Below are 23,696 nucleotides of genomic sequence, written 5' to 3'. Positions count from 1 at the left end.
GCCTTGAAGGATGAGGTTGCAGCTAAGGACCTACCAGTTGAGCTCGAGTCTCTTATTTCTTTCCTGATTTTGATTGACACCAGACTCAGGGAGAGACCTTCCTTTAAGGAGAACCTGCGGAGGTCTTCTAACAGATTGGTGCCTACGTTTGCTGTCCCACCCGTGCCTCCCTCTCCTCCCACGCCTCCTGGGGATGACTTGTCTGGGGGTGAACCCATGCAGCTGGGGTTTGCTCGCCTGTCAGAGGGGGAGAGGGCACTCCGGAGACGCGAGGGCCGATGCATGTACTGTGGTCTCGGTGGGCATTTTCGGTTGGCATGTCCGAACCGTCCGGGAAACGCTCGTACCCTGAGATCCTGTCGGGGGCAGATCTTGGGTGGAGTCTCCTCGTCCCCGGTTTCCCGTGTTGACAAACCACTGATCACTGTTGTCCTCTCCTGGGTCGGGGGCTCGGTGACGACCCAGGCGTTGGTGGACTCTGGTGCTGGTGGTTTGTTCATTGATAGTGTGTTCGCTGCCGCCAATTCCATTCCTCTGCAGGCTCGAGGTTCCCCACTGGCTCTTGAGGCGATAGACGGCAGACCCCTTCTGCCGCCACACGTGACTCATGAGACCCTTCCAGTGGGGATAGCCATTGGTGCCGTTCACAGAGAGTCGGTCTGCCTCCAGGTTATTTCGTCTCCACACTACTCGGTGGTCTTGGGGTACCCCTGGCTCCAGAAGCATAATCCGACTTTCGATTGGAGATCGGTCGAGATCCTCTCGTGGTCACCGCAGTGTGGGGCTAGTTGCATCCATGGGTCTGTCAAGTTGCTGTGTACTTCCTCGGACTCTCTGTTGCCTCCTGAATACGAGGAGTACCGGGATGTATTCGATAAGGTGCGCGCGGTTGCCCTACCTCCGCACCGCCCATACGATTGTGCCATAGAGTTACAATCTGGTGCCGTTCCTCCTCGTGGCAAAGTCTATCCACTGTCGGTAGCGGAGAATGAGGCCATGGAGGAGTACGTGAGGGAGGCGCTTTCACGCGGACACATTCGCAAATCTTCGTCCCCGGCAGGGGCTGGATTTTTCTTTGTGAAAAAGAAGGGCGGTGAGTTGAGGCCTTGCATCGATTACAGGGGTCTCAATCGCATCACGATCAAGAACGCTTACCCGATACCCTTGATTTCCGAGCTGTTCGATCGCCTTAAAGGGGCCACGGTCTTTACCAAACTCGACCTGAGGGCGGCATATAACCTGGTAAGGATCAAGGCGGGCGATGAGTGGAAGACCGCGTTTAACACCAGGACCGGTCATTACGAATCCTTGGTTATGCCCTTTGGGTTGTGCAATGCGCCCGTAGTCTTTCAGGAATTCATCAACGATGTTTTCCGTGACCTGTTGCAGCAGTGTGTGGTAGTCTATTTGGATGACATCTTGGTATATTCTGAATCCATGGAGGCCCACATTCTGGATGTCAGACGAGTGTTGCAACGGTTACGAGAGAACAAGCTGTTCGGTAAGCTTGAGAAATGCGAATTTCACCGATCCCAGGTAACCTTCTTAGGTTACATCATTTCCGCTGAGGGGTTCTCCATGGATCCTGAGAAGGTTTCGGCTGTCTTACAGTGGCCCCAGCCCAGTGGTCTTCGTTCCCTGCAGCGCTTTTTGGGCTTCGCCAATTATTATCGGAAGTTCATCAGGGACTTTTCCATGCTGGCCAAGCCTCTCACGGATCTGACCAGGAAGGGCAGTAATTCCCAGGTCTGGCCGCTCGAGGCCATCCGAGCTTTTGAGGCCCTAAAGTCCGCCTTTGTGTCGGCTCCGATTCTGTCGCATCCCAACCCTGGGTTGCCCTTTGTCCTCGAGGTGGACGCGTCTGAGACGGGAGTAGGCGCCCTTCTGTCTCAGCGTAGAACACCAGAGGGTCCTCTGCTTCCTTGTGGGTTTTACTCCCGGAAACTGTCTTCCGCGGAGTGCAACTATCAGATTGGTGACAGGGAGTTATTGGCCATCGTGCAGGCCCTTAAAGAATGGAGGCACTTGCTCGAGGGTTCGGTGGTTCCGGTTCTCATCCTGACGGACCACAAGAATCTGACCTACCTTTCTGAGGCCAAGAGATTGACACCACGTCAGGCCAGATGGGCTCTGTTCTTGTCACGTTTTAATTACGTGGTCTCCTACCTACCCGGTTCCAAGAACATCAGGGCGGATGCCTTATCACGGCAGTACTCCGAGCTGTCCAGGGAGGAGTCGATTCCGACTTCGGTCATACCTCCGAATCAGATCCTGGCCGCCATTCGCACCAGCCTGACCTCTCCCCTGGGTGAGCAGATTTTGGCGGCTCAATCTGGTGCCCCCTCTGGGAGACCCAACGGCAGATGTTTTGTGCCTGAGGAGTTGCGCACTCGGTTGTTGCGAACCTACCATAACTCCAAGACCGCGGGGCATCCTGGAAAGAATCAGCTGTCCTGGGCTGTTTCACGTCTGTTCTGGTGGCCTTCCCTACGTTCCGACATCGCCGCATATGTAGCGGCATGCTCCGTTTGTGCCCAGAGTAAGTCCCCTCGGCACCTTCCGTTGGGCCTTCTGCAACCCATAGCCACCGGGGAGCGCCCATGGTCACACCTGGGGATGGATTTCATTGTGGACCTCCCTGCATCCCGAGGCCATACGGTCATTCTCATGATTGTGGATCGGTTTTCCAAAATGTGCCACTGTGTTCCTCTCAAGAAGTTACCCTCTGCACAAGAGTTGGCCACGATTTTTGCCAGGGAGGTCTTCCGGTTGCACGGTTTGCCTAAGGAGATTGTGTCGGATCGGGGGAGTCAGTTTGTGTCCAGGTTCTGGCGCGCCTTTTGCTCCCAGTTGGGGATTCATCTCTCCTTCTCCTCGGCCTACCACCCTCAGTCCAATGGGGCCGCAGAACGATCCAATCAGGCCTTGGAGCAATTCCTTCGTTGCTATGTCTCCGATCACCAAGACAATTGGGTTGACCTCCTGCCTTGGGCTGAGTTTGCCAGGAACACGGCGGTGAACTCTTCCTCTGGGACGTCTCCCTTCATGGCCAATTATGGGTTCCAACCTGCCGTGTTACCGGAGGTATTCTCTCGCCAGGATATTCCGGCTGTGGAGGATCACCTTTCCGTCCTACGTGCTTCTTGGGTACAGATCCAGAAGTCCCTTGAGGTCTCTGCGCAGCGCCAGAGACTCCAGGCTGATCGCAGACGAGCGCCTGCTCCTTCCTACCAGGTCGGAGACCGTGTATGGTTGTCCACCCGCAACCTCAACCTTCGAGTGCCCACTCCCAAGCTGGCGCCTCGCTTTGTTGGTCCCTTCCGAGTGCTTCGCAGGGTAAACCCGGTAGCCTATGCCCTTGCGCTTCCTCCTGGCATGCGGATCTCCAACGTGTTTCATGTCTCCCTGTTGAAGCCACTGGTGTGTAATCGTTTCACTTCCTCGGTTCCTCGGCCTCGTCCGGTCCAAGTGGGCAATCGTGAGGAATATGAGGTGAGCAATATCCTGGACTCACGCCTGGTCCGCGGTCGGTTGCAGTTTTTGGTCCATTGGCGTGGTTATGGTCCAGAGGAGCGTTCCTGGGTTCCCTCCGCAGATGTCCATGCTCCTGCCTTGCTCCGAGCCTTCCACGCACGCTTCCCTCAGAAACCGTTTTGTGCTCCGCGGAGGAGGGGCCCTTGAGGGGGAGGTACTGTCATGGTCTTACCTGCTTGCTGCTCTCCTTCGTTTGACATGTGCTGGCGGCCATCTTGGGTCCTGGGTTTCTTGTAGCCTTCCACCCTGCGGCTCCTCCTTCCCCTGGGAGGAGCTGGATGCCTAGCTCATATATATAGGAGGTCTGTGGCTTCAGTTCCTTGCTTGGTCCTCTTGTGTTCACATGCTTCTAAGACTGCTGCTGCTTCTGGTTCCTGATCCTGGCTTCGTCTGACTACCCTGCTGGTTCCTGATCCTGGCTTCGTCTGACTACCCTGCTGGTTCCTGATCCTGGCTTCGTCTGACTACCCTGCTGGTTCCTGATCCTGGCTTCGTCTGACTACCCTTCTGGTTCCTGACCTCTGGCTTCGCAAAGACTCTGCTCGGTTTCACCATCCGTTTGGACTTTTGCTTTACAGCTTTATTTTCAATAAAGCCTTCTTATTTTCATTTATCTCTTGTTGTACGTCTGGTTCATGGTTCCGTGACAATACTGACCTGCAGCCTCTGCTCCTCTCTCCAACATCCTGCTCTGTAGACTTTTTCTCCCCCGCACATCTTTAGGCCTCGCCCCCTGGATGACGAGACTCCACCTCTTCCTCTGACATCATACCTCCTAGGATCAGCTCCATTCTAGACACTACAGTCGCTCTACTGCCTCATAGGCTTCAGGTCACTAGCCTGAAGCCTATGAGGAAGAACAGAGGGGATGTGTCATGCCCTGCTCAGACTATGTGCGGAGGTCTGCCAGATTAGCAGCATGCGTCTAGTCTTTTGTTTTGTTTTGGAGTTGTGCTAGATCCGCCTCCCTTCAGGTGCACTGGGTGGGGTCGTTGGTTTAAATTACTCCCTCTCCCAGTGTTCCGTGCGGGTGATAGCTTCTGTCAGGCTGTGGAAGCAAGGAGTGAAGGATTGGCTTTTCCTGCTCTGATAAGATAAGTTGGTTTCTGATTTCTTTGGTTTGCTGTCTAGGCTGTTTAAGTGCCGTCTGTTCCCTCCTGGTGCTGAGGGAGCAGGCTGCCCCTTTTCCCCTTTCACCATCTCAGGGATTCTAGGGTATTCTCAGCCCAGGCACGAGGACACATTATTCCCACCTTCAGGGTCTAAATGTGGGCTTAGCAGAATAGGGAGAGCTGTAGGGATTTGTAGGAGGTGACCTTATCCCCAGCTTCTCGCCTAGAAACTTGTTTGTTTTGTTATCTGTGTATATGATATCCTGTCCGCCGTGACAGGATGGGAGCCATAGGCTCCCGTGGCCCTTATTGAAGTGCTTGCTGCCTGGCGCCCCCCACGCTACATACCACTTAGGACCCAGTTACGTGGCATTTTTGTTTGTTGCCAGTGGGAGGCAGCACTGGATATCGCAGATTGGCGGTTCAAATCAGCATACGCACTGAGAACAGACGTGTTCAGCAAAGTTATTTTTTATAACCTCTCCATATTCATAGAATAATCTAAGAACACTGAACAGTTCAAAAGCGGCCGTGTGGTTTTTGGCTCCAATTGATTTCAATGGGAGGCAGTGCTGAAGGACGGACACGTCTGTTCTCAGTATGTATGCAGATTTGAACCGCCAATCCGCGATATCCAGTGCTGCCTCCCACTGGCAACAAACAAAAATCCACTGGCATTAAACAACAAAAATCCACTGGCAAAAATGCCACGTAACTGGGTCCTAAGTGGTATGTACAGTAACTTGAAGAGGTATTAAAGCCCTATACTACAGTCCTGATCAAAAGTTTAAGACCACTTGAAAAATGGCAAAAAATCTTATTTAGCATGGCTGGATCTTAACAAGGTCCAAAGTAGAGCTTCAGCATGCAACGAGAAGAAATGGGAGTGAGACAAAACATTTTTTGAGGATTCAATTTAATGAAAACAATGAATAAACTGAAACAGGCTGTTTTTCAGCTGATCAAAAGTTTAGGACCACACCTCCAAAAAAAAACTAGACCCCCCCAAAACAGAAATCCAACTTCCAAACATGAGATCCGCCGTTATTGTTTATCACTTCCAAAATTCGTTTCGGCATGCTTGATGCAAGCGTTTCCATAAGGTGAGTGGGAACATTTCTCCAAGTGGTGAAGACGGCCGCACGAAGGCCATCTACTGTCTGGAACTGTTGTTCATTTTTGTAAACTTCCCTTGCCATCCATCCCCAAAGGTTCTCAATTGGATTTAGATCAGGGGAACTCGCAGGATGGGCCAAAAGAGTGATGTTATTCTCCTGGAAGAAGTCCCTTGTCCTGCGGGCATTGTGTACTGTAGCGTTGTCCTGTTGAAAAACCCAGTCGTTACCACACAGACGAGGGCCCTCAGTCATAAGCAATGCTCTCTGCAACATCTGGACATAGCCAGCGGCCGTTTGACGCCCCTGCACTTCCTGAAACTCCATTGTTCCACTGAAGGAAAAAGCACCCCAAACCATTATGGCGCCCCCTCCACTGTGCCACGTAGAAAACATCTCAGGTGGGATCTGCTTGTCATGCCAGTAACGTTGGAAACCATCAGGACCATCAAGGTTAAATTTTTTCTCATCAGAGAATAAAACTTTCTTTCACCTTTGAATGTCCCATGTTTGGTGCTCTCTTGCAAAGTCCAAACGAGCAGTTCTGTGGCGTTCAAGGAGACGAGGTGTTTTTGAAGCCCTTCAGTCTCTGATGCAGTCTGATGGTTATGGGGCTTCAGTCAGCACCAGTAAGGACCTTAATTTAGGTCGAGGATCGTCCAGTGTCTTGACGGACAGCCAATTGGATCCTCCGGCTCAGTGCTGATGAAATTTATTTGGGTCTTCCACTTTACTTTTTTGTTCCATAACCCTCAGGATCATTTGAGAAATTCCAAATGACTGTCTTACTGCGTCCCACCTCAGCAGCGATGGTGCACTGTGAGAGACCCTGCTTATGCAGTTCAACAACCCGACCGCGTTCAAAAAGGGAGAGTTTTTTTGCATTTGTCATCACAACGTGTGACTACCTGACAGAAAATGACAATGAATCCACATCTTTGCACAGATTTGGCCTTTTAAAGGCATGTGGTCCTAAAATTTGGATCAGCTGAAAAACAGCCTGTTTCAGTTTAATCGTTATTTTCAATTAATTGAATGCTCAAAAAATGTTTTGTCTCACTCTCATTTCTTGTTGCATGTTGAAGCTCTACTTGGAACCTTGTTAAGATCCAACAATGTAAAATATGATTTTTTGCCATTTTTCAAGTGGTCTTAAACTTTTGATCAGGACTGTATATAGCAATTTTATATGGTGTTAGAATCTTAAACCAAGGATAAATAGCATTGTATATTAAACTGTTAATTATTTTATTACTCCACCCCTCCGCCAGACTTATCTGCCATACTGTTATATTACCCATCACTTTAATCATAATCTTATAACCTCTTGAGCAAAAAATTATTGTGCTCCTAGTTCAATAGGTTGTAGCAATGTTCATGTGCATGAGATTGATAAACTCCATAAAACTGATAATAGCATCCATGATAATATGGCTTCTTCTACAGAGATCAGAGGAACCAACGGCCTTTCTTTTGTAAAAAAGTGGAAGATGGAATAAGTTGGCACCATTATAGCGTAAAGATATGGAGGAACCATCCAAATCAGAAAATGAAAGTCAGTCATCGCTGGTAACTCCCAGTAATAAAGGTACCACAGTGATACTTGTCATTCTAATTTTTTCTGTCATACAGTCCTGATCAAAAGTTTAAGACCACTTGAAAAATGGCAAAAAAATCATTTTTAGCATGGCTGGATCTTAACAAGGTTCAAATAATGTACAATAATGCCATAGTCACAAAAAAGGTTATAGTGCTAATGCTACGCTTATTTATAAAGTGAGATGCTTGGCAAATGCATTTTGTACAAAACCATTTGAGCCCGTCTGCCAAACGTCAAGGCCAAACATTGGCAGACGGGCTCAAATAGTTTTGTAAAAAATGCATTTGCCAAGCATCTCACTTTATAAATAAGCGTAGCATTAGCACTATAACATTTTTTGTGACTATGGCATTATTGTACTTTATCTGGTTTGCAGAGTGTTGTTGCATTGTCATTTTTTTCTATGTTTCTAGCCATGGCAGAGTGCACCTGCGCATTGGGACGTGCTGACTGACCCCCTTTTCTTTGCAAAGAAAACTACAAGTCGTCCTGCAAAAATAAAGCCCTCTCACAGGCCCATAGAATGAAAAAGAAAAAAGTTATGGCTCTTGGCATTTGGTGACGCAAAAACACTCTCTTTTTATAAGAAAAAAAAATATTGTGCAAAAGTAGTAAAACGTAAAGAAAAAACAACCTATGAGTATTTGGTATCGCTGTAATCCTACTGACCCAGAGAATAAAGTCATGTTATCTATACCGAAAAAGGAAAGCTGCGGTGGAACCTAGGCAGCAGAGAGTAGCCGCATTGTGGAAAATAAACTTTGCCGTGTTCAGTTATTAAAATATAAAAAACACTTCAGTTTCCGGCGCTGGGATGCAAGCAGCGGAGTGAAGAAGCTCCGACACTCGCCCGCCTGCAAACAGCCCTCATCTCCCCTATAGTGACTGGAGGGGACAATCCTCGAGTGACCGAGACCCCTGACTTACCGCAGTATTCCTTCCATGGATCGGTATCTCCTGCGCAGCAGTGGTCAGAGCCTCACTTCAAACAAGAGTGCAGGAGAAGCGCAGAGCAAGATGGCGGATACGCGCCCTCCCTCACCGGAGCCAGTGCTGGAGACACAGGAAAGGGGGGAGTCATCTGTGCACCCTTCGGTGCCTTCTGCTCCCCCTAATATAGATTATAAATTCCTAGCCATTGAAGTGGCCACCCACCTGGCTCCAGATATCAGGGAGACTTTAACTAAAACGCTGTCAGCCTCATTACAACAACTTCATGAGGCCATTGCGCAGCATGGTGTGAAAATAGAGGAACTGGAGCACAGGACGCTATCTCTAGAGGCAGACAATGCCAAGTACGCTCATAAAATGAACGAACTGACCAAACAAAATGGTATACTGTTGGATCGAGTAGAAGATCTGGAAAACCGGTCGAGGCAAAACAATCTACGCCTCCTGGGCCTCCCTGAATCTATTAAACCGCAGGCTTTAAAAGGTCTGTGTGAACTGGACCTCCCGCGGGCATTGGGACTTGAAGGGCGCCATAAGGTGGAGCGGGCTCATAGGATTGGACCCATGCCTGAGTCCCGATCGAGAAAACATAATGAGCCGTCTAGTGATGCTCCGAGACCACGCCAGGTGATAATGAAGTTCCTAGACTATGGTGACAAAGAGTTTATCCTTAAAGCATTCAGAATCAGGAAGGGCCCACTAAAGATCTTGGGCTATGCCGTCTTGCTATTTGCAGATTATTCATCAGCGGTGGCGAAGAAAAGGAGAGAATTCAGTCATGTCTGTTCTATACTGCATAAGAGGCAAATAAAATTCCAGCTTATGTATCCAGCTAAACTCCGGGTCACCCACGCATATGGTTCTACTATTATCTTCCATGATCCGTCGGCAGCGGAAGAGATAATAGACTCACTGCAAAATCGAAGGAATGCAGGAGACCCGGAGCAGACAAGGAGAACCGGTTCACCATGCCATGATAGATCTAAAGGGGAGCGTCGCAGACAGGAGTCCAGCCAAGACAAAGTCCGTGGAACTGGGACTGGGCGTAAAAGATCCCCCACGAGAGGCGACTCCTCGGACCCGAGGAGATGACTGATTAGTTTATAGCAGGTGCCGGTGTCTGGCACGAATATCCTTTTTCCATCATGGAAAGAATAACGTGTTAGAATGATGTCCACATGATAGATGGTTCCAATCTGCCGTCCTAGGAGACAGAGAGCCTGATGATACTGTTAGCTGACTCTGTTAGGAGTTCTATGTTCTTATTCATATGTGGTTGTTGTCCATTTCCTTGAGGGGTTCTGGGTATCTCAGTTTCAAAGTTAAAGCTCAGAAAGGAGGGGGAGGGTCGCAAACCAGAAAAAAGGAAGTTCTGTTTAAGAAATTGAAGTTAGGTGCTGCTCTAACTTAAGGGGAAAGTAATTTGAGTGGGTAGGGCGGGAAAGGTTACACTAGTGGTAGGGAATAACATTAACAGTATTTTTACCTCTCTAGTTGTTATATAGATAATTGGGATACTAGTGGGTGTGTGATAAGAAACGCAACATGAAAATAGTCTCATGGAATGTCAAGGGCTTGAGATCGCCCCATAAAAGGGGGATGATCCTCAGACATCTCAAAAAGCTCAAATCTGATGTTGCTCTCCTGCAGGAAACCCACCTGGGGGAGAATGATTTTGCTAGTATGAAGAAGCTATGGGTAGGCACAGTAATAGGATCTCCGGCAAATCACAGGAAGGCGGGGGTACTAATATTGATTAATAAGCAACTGAATTGTACTGTTGTACAGCAATCTATGGATGCACAGGGTAGGTGGGCACAGGTACTTTTACAAATTTAAGATACTCAGTACAGCATTTATAACATATATGGCCCGAACTCCAATAATAGTCTTTTTTTCAGGGACCTGGAGACGTCTTTGCTGGGTGACACATGTATAAACAAGATTATTGGAGGTGACTTTAACTCGGTGGTTAAAGGGATGGAGGATCGGAGACGGTTAGGTGACAGACCTCAGGATAAGGTTCTACTGCCGTTGTTGAGGAGCGCTGGACTGATAGATCCATGGCACCAACTCCACCCGGATGACCGGAGCTTCACATTTTACTCGACCCGCAATCTTCCTGGTCTAGAATAGACTATATATTTCTACCTCACTTCCTGATGCACAGGGTGGAACTGGCGGAGATTGGGGAAATTGTCATTTCTGACCATGCTCCAGTTTCTCTGATTTTAATGGATACATATCCAAGGGGGCCAGACTATATTTGGCGTTTTCCCTCTCACTTGTGCTTAAGGGAGGAGTTTGTAGAAAAACGGAGTATATGGTGGGAAGAATGCAAGGCTGATAACGAAGCTCATATGAATACCCCGGGCTTGTTCTGGAGCGCATCTAAGGCGGTAATGCGAGGGAATGGGATATGTTAATGGTATCAAGAGGAAAGCCCAACTCTCCTTCAATCAGGCGAGTCTAAAGGTTAGAGAGGCTTATCTTGTTTATACTGACAACCCGTCTGAGATTAATAAAAAGAGATGGGCTGAAGAACGCCAGATATTTGAGAACTGTTTGAAAGACAGAGAGTCCTTGAGGCTTACTGAAATGGAAACCAGGTTGTATAAATATGGAAACAAGTCTGGGAAATTATTGGCTAATCTGGCAAAAGGGATGAGATCTTCCCAGCATATTGCGAGTCTGAAGGATCCTAGGGGTAACATAACCCATGATCCAGCGAAAAGTAACTCTATGGTGGGAATGTATTACGAAGCCTTATATAAAGACGTGGCGCAATGTGATATGACGGGATCTCTCCTCACCAAGGTCAAATTACCTAGACTGTCAGACGAACAACTCCAAAATTTGAATTCATAGATCTCCTTACAAGAACTGCAGGGGGCTATTAAGCACTTAGGTAATTCTAAGGCACCAGGCCCAGACGGATTTACCGGGGAATACTATAAGGCACTGATAACTCAGATTTCGCCAGTTATTGTTGAGCTGTTTAATGGAGTCTTTCAAGGACGAATAGCATTAGACAATGAAAACATGTCCTATATTAAACTACTGTCCAAGCCGGGGAAAGACCGGTCTTATAGGCCCATATCACTGATAAATGTTGATGCCAAGCATTTGGCTAAGATTGTAGCAGATTGACTAGCCAAAATAATGCCCCAACTGATAGGGAAGGAACAAGTGGGGTAGATCTGCAAGTGGGGTAGATCTGTTCTGGACAGGGTGCATAATTTGCCCAAGAGGGGGAAGCTCCCAGCCATGCTCACCCTAGATGCCGAGAAAGCGTTTGATAATGTCCGTTGGGCATGGCTGGGAGCGGTACTGGACAGGATGGGGTTCTCTGGGGCTTTCAAGACATGCTTATCTCAGATGTACCAAAACCCGAAGGCAAGAGTATATACCCAGGGTTTTTTATCTAAACCCTTTAATCTCCAGAAGGGAACTCACAAGGGCTGCCCCTTATCGCCCCTTCTGTTTAATCTAGCACTAGAACCATTAGCTAGGGAATTGTGTAGCTCTAGCGTATTCGAGGGGATTAGGGTTGGGGAGGCTCAGGTGAAGGCAGCATTATTCGCAGACGATGTAATTTTATTTCTCTCCAAACCAAAAGACCATCTGGGGAGAGTGATGGAACTGCTGAAGGAATTCGGAAATTATTCCGGGTACTCGATTAACATATCCAAATGTGAATTGTTACCATTAACATAGGGCGATGACGGGTCTTATATTAGATCCCTGGGGCTTGGTATCACTAAAGCCTCGTCACAAATCACCTATCTAGGGATCAAAATAGGAAGATCTTCCCACTCTTTTTACCAGCTAAATTACCCTCCATTGCTATCAAAGATAAAAGGTGATTTAGAAAGATGGCAAAACCTACCCCTTTCGCTGATGGGGCGGTGCCACCTGATCAAAATGATGGGGGCGGCGAAGCTGATGTACCCTCTCCAAACTATTCCGTTGCTCTTACGCCATGCAGATGTGATGGAACTAGGGGAAAATTTGTCCGTTTCCTTGGGGGGGGGGGGGGGGGGGGGGGGGAAGCTAGAATCTCTTTAAAGAAACTGAAGCTACATAAGGGACAGGGTGGACTTAACGTCCCAGATTTAAGAGGATACAACCTAGCATGCCTCAGTAGACACATAATAGACTGGGCCAATGTGATGTCCTATTACTCCAATTTGCATATAGAACGACAGCTTGCAGCTCCATGGGACCTGATGGCCCTCTTGCATACCGGGATTTCTAAACTCCCTTGTATGGCAAGGAGGTCGTTGATTTTGCGTGACACAATTATCACTTGGAAAAACATCAGGAAATTATATGGTCTCTCCTACCAATTCTCTAAACACCTCCCTATACAGGGCAACCCCAATTTCTCCCCTGGGAATAGTGATAAACACTTTAAGTCCTGGGTGATCAAGGGGGTGAATAAGATAGGAGATCTGTTACATGAGCGGGAGGCACGATGGGTGACATTGAGCAAATTGGAGGAGAGATGGAACCTCCAGGGATCAAACTTATTCCCTTATATGCAGGTGAGGAGCTATGGTAGGAGTCTAGTAAAAGATCTATCTAAAGAATGGCAACAAAATAAATTCGATGCCCTTATAAAGAGCAAAAATAAAATCTCCATCTCATGGTTGTACAATTCACTCAGGAGCACATGGGAAGACCAAATATCTGCAAGCTTATTTAAAAAGTGGGGGGACCAATTAGGGGTGACAGAGGTTGGGCCAGTAGCTCGTTCCGGCCTTCAGGGTGTGTATAAGGCAGTCTTAAATGAAAAAATGAGGGAAACTCAATTTAGGTTTCTTCATCATGCAATCTATGGATTTGACTTACCAACATCAACAGCTAAACCTGACAGAATTACTGCATGCCCCAAGTGTAACACCCCAAAGACTGACCTGTTTCATGGCCTGTGGCAATGCCCCAAACTTGGATACTTCTGGCACCAGGTATCTGAACTCCTGAAGCGAATTAGTAACAGACAATCAGCACTAACACAGATGTTAGTGGTGCTCCAGGCAGATGGGGCAGAGGAATCGGACAATAGGGGGGGCAGGGACGAAAATAAATTGACCATGATAGAACATAAAGTGGTGTTGGAGGCTAAGAGATGTTTATTAGCAAATTGGTTGTCTGCAGAGGTACCTAGCATGGATATTTTACTGGGACGTCTTCGACATATTTTCCAATATGAATGGCGTGATGCCATCACCAGGAAAGAAACCCTGGGGAAAAAATTATTTAAGACATGGAGAAAGTTCATTTTAGCTATAAACCAGTATCGGAGTATAACGATTTGATGGGACCTTTTAAATTAACAGCTTGGTACTTACAAGAGGATTTGAAGGGTCGACTGGGTAAATTAAAGGTCTGAGACTGTTGACACACATTTTGCTATATTTAAAGTTAGGCATTCCAATCAGGTGATATCGGGAAAGCACGGAGAGGAGCTGTGACATTCAGAGAGGTGGGGTGGGAGGTTGGAGGAGAAGGGGAGAGGGGGGGAAGGGGGGGAAAGGGGGGAGGGAGGAATGGGGGAGAAGGGGAGGGGAGGGAGGGAGGAATGGGGAGGTTGAAAAAGGAAAATTTGTGTTTGCCATATTTTAACTGTTGCTGTTAACAAATAAATAATATGCAACTGTACTTACAATGTAATGTTTTATCATCGTTACTCTGATTATGATGCATAATTGTGGCATAACAATAAAAAATAATATAAAAAAAATATATATATAAAACAAACATTTCAGTATAAAAAATAAAAAAAAGAAAGCTGCAAAATTTATAATGTAAAAACACAGTGGCAGTATTGCTGTTTTTTTTCCCATCCCACGGAAAGAATTAATAAAAGTTAATCAGTAAGTTTTGTGTACCCCAAAATGATGACATTAAAAACTCTGAAAAAAAACAAGACCTCATACAGCTACACTGACAAAAAAAATAAAAAAGTTATACTTCTTGGAACCAGATGCAAAATTGAAAAAAATAATTGCTTGGTCACTAAGGATTTAAGGTGACTGCATCTGAAAACCCCTTTAACTTTGCTCGTTCGCTATTCGCCGAACAGGCGAACATATGGCGATATTCGCGCCCGCCATATTCTTTTACATTTTTAAGAACTTTGACCCATGACACATCCATCAGGTGGTACAGGACAGCCAATTGAGACATTTCAGCACATGGACATACCCCCTATTCCTGGGCGTTTAACCCCTTAGATTCCATGGGCAATAGTAACTGCAGTATCTAAGTGGTTTCAGAGGGAGAGGGCTCTCTCTCTCTTATCAATCGTCATCCCAGAAATCTGATTTCGGCCTAAAACAGTTAAACTGAGAGGTTAAGCACATTGAGTAAACATCAAAAGTAAATGAACACTTTAGATCCCCCTGTAACAGCAATCACTTCCACCAAATGATTTTTGCAGCTAAAAATAAGATTTGCACAAAATCGAGGAGGATTTAGCAAATTTGTTAGAGCTTCTCAATATTTTTGAGATTTCTTGCATGTACAGCCCTCTTAGGTAATGTCATTGCATCTAGATAGGGTTAAGGTCAGTTTTAGCCATTCAAAACAAAAAATCTTCTTTGAAACTACTTTTGCCAACTATTTCTTATAAAAGTCAATAATACAGAGGTTCATTTACTTTTTCTCCATACAGTGTGGATATTTACTCTTAATTAAAGGAATAGCTGCTGCAACTGTTTATGTATCATTAGATTTGCTAGTTTAGCTAGATTATCTATATTTGTCACAACCATAACCTGGATAACAACCAGCAACCAGATCACACTTTATTAGTAATCAATGCTGAAATCCAGATCATTTTGATAATTCAGAAAGTTCACTTACTTTTGATAATACCAACATGATTTTTTTTGTTTACTACTTTTGCATAAAACAAATTCATTGCTGCAATTTTTGGGTTCATAGTCATTAATTTTTCTTTATTTTTTGGGAAGATGATGATTAAAATAATACTATTGTGCCATATTTTTGCATTCATCATGTGTGATAAATAACATGTTCATTTTATAGTATTGGTCATTACTTGTAGAAGATGACACTCCTGTTTACATGAGGATTTAGGCGGTGGTACTAAACTACTGAGCATGTGTGACCACCAACACTGATCATTAGGTGAACATTCTGAGAGGAACTCGAATTCCAGAGAGCGCTATAACAAGCATGTAACAGCAATATCTGGACACTGAGACATTTTAAAAAAATTATGTCAATTGTAAACTAACAGAGGACAGTAATATTTATCCATTGGAAAACTCAGTTAAGTTGTAATATTGTTTTCTATTATTTTTCTCATGCTATCGGATGAACCAATCCACTAATATTAGTTTGCTATTTAAACTACTTTTCAGCATATCAGAATGATCTGTTCATACAGCTGCAGGAAGTGATCTCTTCCCTGGAAACATGTGTCTTCTCCTGGAGAAATCCACCTGGAAACAGATCAGTGGAAGAAAGTGTGACATCCTCCCTTGATCTGTGTACTGATGAAGAACCTAAAATCAAGCATGGATTTAATCAGGTCAGAAATTGTTACATATCTTAAATAAGTTATATAGTTTTTATCAATACACCAGGTTAGTATTAGAAGGAAAAATAAATCACTCTCTTATGTAAACCTTATTTCTATTCAGCTTCATTTTTTAGTTCTCCGAATGCAGCCAGCATTGCAGAGAACTGATGTGCTCAGGTTGGTTACCATAACTACTTCTAGGTAGAATTTCTCCTTTGTTCTATATGGCTATGTTAAAGCAGCCCTAAATTAGGGCATTTTAGATACACTCTGGTGTTCCAAATCAATGTACCCCCCCAGGGGTTAATATCCACGCGTGGCTGAGAGACTAGACGCTGACACATAGATGGTCAATGCAATCTCTAACTTTTATTACATGGGGTAAGCGTATATACATCTTCAGAAGAGGGCAGTCCTCACTGAGGCTTAAACATTGTTTCATTGGTGAAAAAGGAAAAAGAGATAAGAGAGAGAAGATAATACGCACTGGGCCCTACTTTGGAATGTGAACTAATGTAAACATCTGGTTACCATCGCCATTTTGTAATGGCTTCTATTCTAACAATAATACTGCCTACGTCATATGTGACACTTCAAAGAGGTGCTTCTCTATAGGCAGTGGATAATATATACATATCATCAAGCCATATGATTGGCTTATGCACTCCTTCACTCTCTATATAGCTCCCTTGTTGGGACGCCTGTACAAGGATGAGAAATCAGACACTTCTCACAGCACAGCTCTTTGCCCCCCCCCCCCTCTTCTCCAGTCTTGAAACAAAGAGGGGGTGGGTGGGCACTTGGAGAAGAAAAAGTTAACTCATTGCAGTCCTAGAGATACAAAATATAGAATAAAATTCACACATCTTTAACAGTCCCCCCTTGAATTTCATTCTCTCCCTAAACCTAAACATCTGTCCCAATGCTCCGACATCCTTTTCACCAGCTTCCACGACAAGCCATACCTAGCGAACAGCCACCCGTGACACTGGATTTGAGCACGGGGAAGTCAGATGATCTTTCCCTAACTGGTGTTGACATTATATGGGGGGACTGGGGGTCATCAATGCTTCTGATTTTCTGGATCGATGTTTTCATACAATTTTCCATATTCTTTTGAGTCATGATCAACAGTCACACAAGGGAAAACCAGTCTCAACACTTCCTTGAAATCAATCCAATTATGCTTTTCTTTGAGCTTCACTGTGCTTGTGGTCAACAACACTCGGAATGGACCATCAAACCAGGGTTTTAGGACTTTTCTAACGTGTCTTTTTCTACCACCCAATCTCCAGACACAAGTGGGTGGGTTCCTGGTACTTTATCAAAACCTGGAAGTGAAGCAAAAACTCGAAAATGTACTTTAGTCAAATGCTTGTACAAACTGATCACATAATCTGCCAGACAACCATGTTGCATCTGAAGCTGCTGTGGGAAATAAATCCTATCCTAGGGGCTGACCCAAAAAGGACCTTATAGGGACAAAGTCCTGTCTCACGGTTAGGCGTATACCTTACTAAAAGAGGGCTACCAGCAGGCACTCTAAGGCTTTTTGAATCTTTAACTTAGTGTCCCGTTCAGTTCCTTTTCCCTACTCTACTGCTGCTTTGTGGATGGTACGAAGCATGTAAGGCTTGTCCTAAACCCAAAACCTTCATCATCTCCTGCATCACTTCACCTGTGAAGTGAACACCTGTGTCACTTTCAATGATCTAAGGTACCCCATACCTGCACACCACTTTGGCCATAATCTTCTTTACTTCTTTGGGTACGGTTTTGGCCATCCTGAAAACAAGTCATCACATATCAATACATACTTATACATGCCCACCTTGTGTAGTTGAAGGTAGTCTGTAAACGTTGAAACAGATACAAAAAGCAAGATGTGTTTCTTGGGTACCTTAACCACCTTGCCCACATTGTTCTGGACACAAACCATTTATCCTTGAGTATGTCTGACTGTTACAGTGCTGAACCCTGGGGCGTACCATATGCTATGTACTAAATCACACATAGCAGTTTTGTCTGGTGCATCACTCCATGGGTTGCCTGTGCCATCAAGGAGTAGAGGGACCTGGGAAGGTAAAGTTTTCCCTTCTTATTTGTAGTCCCCCCTTTTCCATCCACCAGTCCCTTTCCTCCTTCCCCATCTGGTTCTGTAAGGTCTTAAGAACTTTCAGGAGACAGGAGGCGTTATTTCAGGGACCTGAACTGTGGCCACTTAAGACAGGGGGATGCTTAGGTAATTTGGCAGCCATTTTTGCCACCTGATCTGCCGTGGCTTTCCCCTTTGCCTCCTCTGCATCTGTTTACAGTGGCCTTTCGTTGCTATCATCACCTCTCATGTTAGTGACAAGAGGGCTTCCATCAGAGACCTCACTGCTTCCCCATTTTCAATGGGTTTACCTGAAGCGATCAAGGAGTCTCTGGCTTTCCATATGGGCCCATAGTCATGGGCTATCCCAAAAGCACACCTGGAATCAGTGTAAATGTTGGCTGTTCTTTCCATCTGCATATCTGCAAGCCATCTTCAGAGTCTTTTAGCTCCACTTCTTGAGCAGACATGTTTGGTAGTTCACGTTTAATCACCACTGCCCAACCTGTGTAGTACCTGCCATCCTGGCCATACCTCGATCCATCCACAAAGAGCACATGATCTAGATTACCTAATGGCTGATTTACCAAATCTCACTACCTCTTGTGACATCATCTGCAAACAGTCAGGAGCCTCTTCCTTTGAATCTGGAAGAAAAGTTTAAAGTGCGGTGCCCTAACTCTTCCCTCCCCCCTTGGTCCAGAGGCAACAGGGTGGCTGGGTCCAAAGTATTACACCTTTGGAGAGCAACATTGTCAGGCAACAAAATGGAACACTGCATTCTCAAATAACGGGCAACAAAACAATCATTTGGATTGTACGTTCATGAGGAGAGATGTAATATCACCATCACTTTGTGGTTCAGAGCTATCTCCGAGCTTTCATCAAGCATAGCTAGTACAACTACTACAGCTCTGATGCAGAAAGGGGCACCTCTGGCCACGGGATCAAGTCTGGCTGAATAATATGCTACGGGGCGTTATTGCTGGCCATGCAGTTGGGTGAGGACAGCTGAGTCATGGCCACTCACTAACTCATAACAATACAATCTAAATGTAATAATCTGATAGTACATTGTGGGGGAACACAAAATTGCCAGTTCTAGGCATAAAAAGCATCTACCACCTCATCTGTGAGGCTGTAGGGACTAAAGGACAAATCAATCACAGTGGAGTGAGCAGGGGTAATGGGAACCTGAGCCAACAAGGTGTGTGTATTGGGCACGATGTGGGTGTTAGAAACTGTGGCTTCATTAACGGCATATAGGTCATGTACCATCCAATGGTGAGTGGTTTTGCTTTTCTCAGCTTCTGGGAGTACTGATACAAACATGGACCAGGGAATTTTTTCACTAATGGCCAACAACAAAGTTCCTGGTCGTTGAGGGCACCTGTAAACTTCACAGTGCCGTCCTCCTGATATGAGATACCAGAATGTACTTTTGCAAGCAAATCTGCACCCAGGAGGCAACAAGGGGCGTTACCACTGACCAGAAAACGGGCAAGCGCATCTTGGTTAGGGGCAAATCTAATATGGATGGTTTCTGTTGAAAAGGGAGGGTACTACTTTTTCATCCACTTCTACGCAAAGACTGGTGTCCTTGGAGAGTAAATCAGGGGAGGCCATGTTTGCTGTGCACAACTGTCTTGGCTGCTCCAGTATCAATCAAAAACGGGACTACTTTTTTATCACCCAGAGTGAGGGATATCACTGGGCCAGACTGAATCTGCTAAAAATGTTTAAAAGTAGAGCCGATACTGGATTTCCTGTTTCCTAATCTTGATCTAACTCCCCCCCCCTCCCTGTCTTTGTGTTCTCCTTATGACAAAAAAACATGGGTGTCTGTGGGGACGGACAGTGATCCGGGCATGGTCAACATAGAATACAATCCTCTCGTGTGGTGTGGACGAGGAGTACCACACACAGCACAACACTCTCTCTTCTGGGATCTGGGTCCCACAGACTCTGCAGGCCCATCATAGGGTGGCAGACTTACTTTTTCCTCACTTCAATGAGGCGTTTGACATCAGGGCTGAAGCAATGCCAAAGGAACACTACCTATAGTTGGCACCACTGAACCACCCAATGCCGCTTGATGTTACTCTGTATTTTGGCTTACAGAAGTATCCAACTTTTCCTATCGCGGAATTAGTAGACTGGAAAACAAAACAGGACTTCTCATCTTCCATGGGAGTGTCTTATAATTAGGGGATGGGCACAAGGGCTGTCGTTGTCTGTAACGTCCACCCCTATCCTCCTCCCTCCGCTCTGAGTCATCTAAGTCCACCCCCTTCAGTCAGACTCTGTGGTCTTCCTTTTGTCCGTCAGTAATGTGCCAGCTATCCATAAGAACAGAGCTCTGATGTTAAGCACAACACTTAACATGTTACACGTAACTTCAAACATTGAAACAAACAGATCTGACAATACAGACATGAACACACAAAGGGCCCATAAAAACTTTTCATTGACTTCGATAAAAAAAAATGTACAGCTTGATCAATGCTGTTGGCACCAATAAAAACCAAAAACTTCCAAGAAAAATAAAATAAAATCCTCAATGCGCATATTATTCAAAAAACAAATACCGTACTCCATACGCATTCACATTTTCATGTACTCATTTTCATTAACAGCTCATAACCACGCCCTTACACATAAAATATGAATTGCATTCACAGCTCTGCTAAAAACATCCATCAGTCACAAAGCCACACCCATTCACATTCCACTGAATCATTTATGTCTTCCAACCTAGTCACACTGTTTTCATCCCAAAAACTTGTAGCACAGACAAACACAGCTTTCCTGGAAACAGATAGCCACACCACACCCAGAATTGCTGATGGTCTGTCGCTGTAAGACAATATACATGTTATAATCATACAGTCATTTTGTTAAAAGCTGGATTCCCACAGTACACTGCTTGGGAAAGAAGAAAGAAGATTATTGAACAATTCTTTGTCTTCTATAATAATATTACACATATAACATCACTTACTCTGCATGATTCCCTGCCCCCATGATTCCCTCCCCCCTTTCCCTGCTCCTCTTATCTCAGGAATGTTTCTGTGTGAAGGTGGGGGGGAAATGAATTTCTCTATTTCACAGTTCCATTAACTGACCATCTTTTTGGATCTTCCCTATTTAACCAGTTCATTTCTGAACATTTAACACAAGCGCCTTTCTGATTGCAGACACTGGGGCACTTTCTTTCTTGCTAATGCCATCAATTATCATCCTGACACTGCTCTGTTTTCTCACTCGTTAAAACTCCCCCTTTAACATCACAGGAGTTCTGATGCCCACAGTCTGTAAGCTCTAACCTCACAGTTTCTTACAGATTTTCATCCCTGTTGCCAGCCGGGCGACCTTCTGTCCGGGGCCACACTTCTCTAACATTCTTTGTCACATTTTAACTTTCAATTCTCCATATCACATCCTATAGTCTCCCTTAACTTCTTATAATTCTTCACATGTTGACTTCCTTCTTCTCTCGCTACAATCTGAGGAGCAGTATATTCTCCTTCTCCATGTGAGTGGGACTGACCCATCTTAACAACAGTATTTCAAACTGACACACACACAAAACAGAGGAGTGATCAGCACCTTTTAGCCCTTTCTTCCGCAGACAAAGGATTCACCCTCCCCACTGGTTTGCTCAAATCTGACTATCACGTCTGACTAGTCAGCTGGGACTCCCCGCACGTCTTCCCCAAAACCAGGGGTCAGGCGGGCTCCGTCGCGTCTTCCTGGGGTCAGGTCAGGTAGAGAATATCACCGCAGTCTTCCCTTATCAGGGTCATGAGCCTCTACCGTCTCCCTGGTCAGGTCAGCCGGAGTTTCTTTGTCCCACACCTCGGCGCTACAGCGCCCCCTTCCAAACCAGGAGGTTACTGTCCCCTCCCTTTGTCTGTGGTTTTACCGTCTGTGCTCAACTCACTCCTCACATAAATTACAGATACACACAAAACATATACACACCAGAGTGATCTATCAATTCAGAATATGGTTCTATGGACCCCAGGCTTTCAGCATATTAGCCGACTACTATACTTACATGGGTACCACCTCACAGCAGACTAAGCCAACATGAAGTGACGAACTAAATGGCAGAAAGGCAGGTAAGAGTATTCTTACCGTTCTATTAAAGCCGGCCATCTCCTCTCTGCCGTTCGTCAAGTCCTGGGGCCTCTTGTGTGTCTGCTGTTGATGCTCCCTTCGCCTTGGGGTCCCATCTGGGGTGCCATTTGTTAAAGCAGCCCTAAATTAGGGCATTTTAGATACACTCTGGTGTTCCAAATCAATGTACCCACCCCAGGGGTTAATATCCACGCGTGGCTGAGAGACTAGACGCTGACACATAGATGGTCAATGCAATCTCTAACTTTTATTACATGGGGTAAGCGTATATACATCTTCAGAAGAGGGCAGTCCTCACTGAGGCTTAAACATTGTTTCATTGGTCAAAAAGGAAGAAGAGATAAGAGAGAGAAGATAATACACCTGCATCTGCGCACTGGGCCCTACTTTGGAATGTGAACTAATGTAAACATCTGGTTACCATCGCCATTTTGTAATGGCTTCTATTCTAACAATAATACTGCATACGTCATATGTGACACTTCAAAGAGGTGCTTCTCTATAGGCAGTGGATAATATATACATATCATCAAGCCATATGATTGGCTTATGCACTCCTTCACTCTCTATATAGCTCCCTTGTTGGGACAAGGATGAGAAATCAGACACTTCTCACAGCACAGCTCTTTGCCCCCCCTCTTCTCTAGTCTTGAAACAAGTGGGTGGGCACTTGGAGAAGAAAAAGTTAACTCATTACAGTCCTAGAGATACAAAATATAGAATAAAATTCACACATCTTTAACAGCTATACAAAAAGTGTGAAGATCTGTACATTTGTCATCTTGCTATCCTCTCTGCAGATCCTCTCAAGGTCTGGCAGGTTAGATGGTTACTGTCGGTGGACATCCATTTTTTTCGATCTCTCCAAAGATGTTCAGTTGGGTTCAATTCAGGGCTCCAGCTGTAGCACTCAAGGTATCACGGTGGGGAGTGGGGGAAACCCCCCACCGTGCGGTGTCAAAGGATAAAAAGGGATCAGCCTGGCCAAAAGGAGTAATAAGGGAGCAGGTCACCTCCTACAGCAACCCTAATCCTCTCCCTGACTCCTCACCGTATGAGCGGACCCCGATGGTAGGACGACTCATACTCAGGATTCCTAGAGACCCTAAGTCGCCCTGGTAATCCCTCACCAAAGAGCAGGGAAGAGACGACCTGTTCATCCCAGTCATGGAGAAACAGGAGTCTCTATCTGAGGCCAGGCTGCAAGGAGAGGGGAACACATACAGCATAAGGAGATGGCAGGTAACCAATAACACACTTACCTGCCACAGACACACTGACTGGAACCCGTGCACAAGTGCTGCTGTCCAAGGGGAAGTAAGAAGATTCAGCGTCAGAGCAAGGATGTATCTCTAAGACTGCCGCCAGCCCCTGGAGCAACACACAGAAACCAGGGCACCAGCCACCAAACAGCCCAGAGAAACCGCACTGAATGCTGCGTCCACCTCAGACAGCAGCACTAGTGCACGGGTTCCAGTCAGTGTGTCTGTGGCAGGTAAGTGTGTTATTGGTTTCGCTTACCTGCCATCTCCATATGCTGTATGTGTTCCCTTCTCCTTGCAGCCTGGCCTCAGATAGAGACTCCTGTTCC

The 23,696-nt window shown here is 45.8% G+C and overlaps 1 protein-coding gene across 6 annotated transcripts in view; it reads left to right on the top strand.

Moving 5' to 3' along the window:
* Positions 1–23,696, top strand: part of LOC120989401 (colorectal mutant cancer protein-like) — a 167,863-nt gene that overhangs the window by 38,989 nt on the left and 105,178 nt on the right. For 3 of the 6 annotated variants that reach the window (XR_005776261.1, XM_040417475.1, XM_040417479.1), the window contains exons 2-3: positions 7,208–7,349; positions 15,707–15,876. Coding sequence is in view for 4 of the 6 variants with exons in the window: in XM_040417475.1 (XP_040273409.1) it covers positions 7,286–7,349; positions 15,707–15,876 (234 nt within the window). In the remaining 2 variants the exon portion in view is untranslated. Of the gene's footprint in view, positions 1–7,207; positions 7,350–15,706; positions 15,877–23,696 lie in introns of those variants that run through there. The other 3 variants (XM_040417476.1, XM_040417477.1, XM_040417480.1) reach the window with 3 other exon arrangements.

Source organism: Bufo bufo, chromosome 2 (assembly GCF_905171765.1).
Source record: "Bufo bufo chromosome 2, aBufBuf1.1, whole genome shotgun sequence".
Taxonomy (NCBI): domain Eukaryota; kingdom Metazoa; phylum Chordata; class Amphibia; order Anura; family Bufonidae; genus Bufo; species Bufo bufo.
The sequence above is the reverse complement of the archived record's forward strand: the minus strand, read 5'-3'. Positions and strand labels throughout refer to the sequence as shown.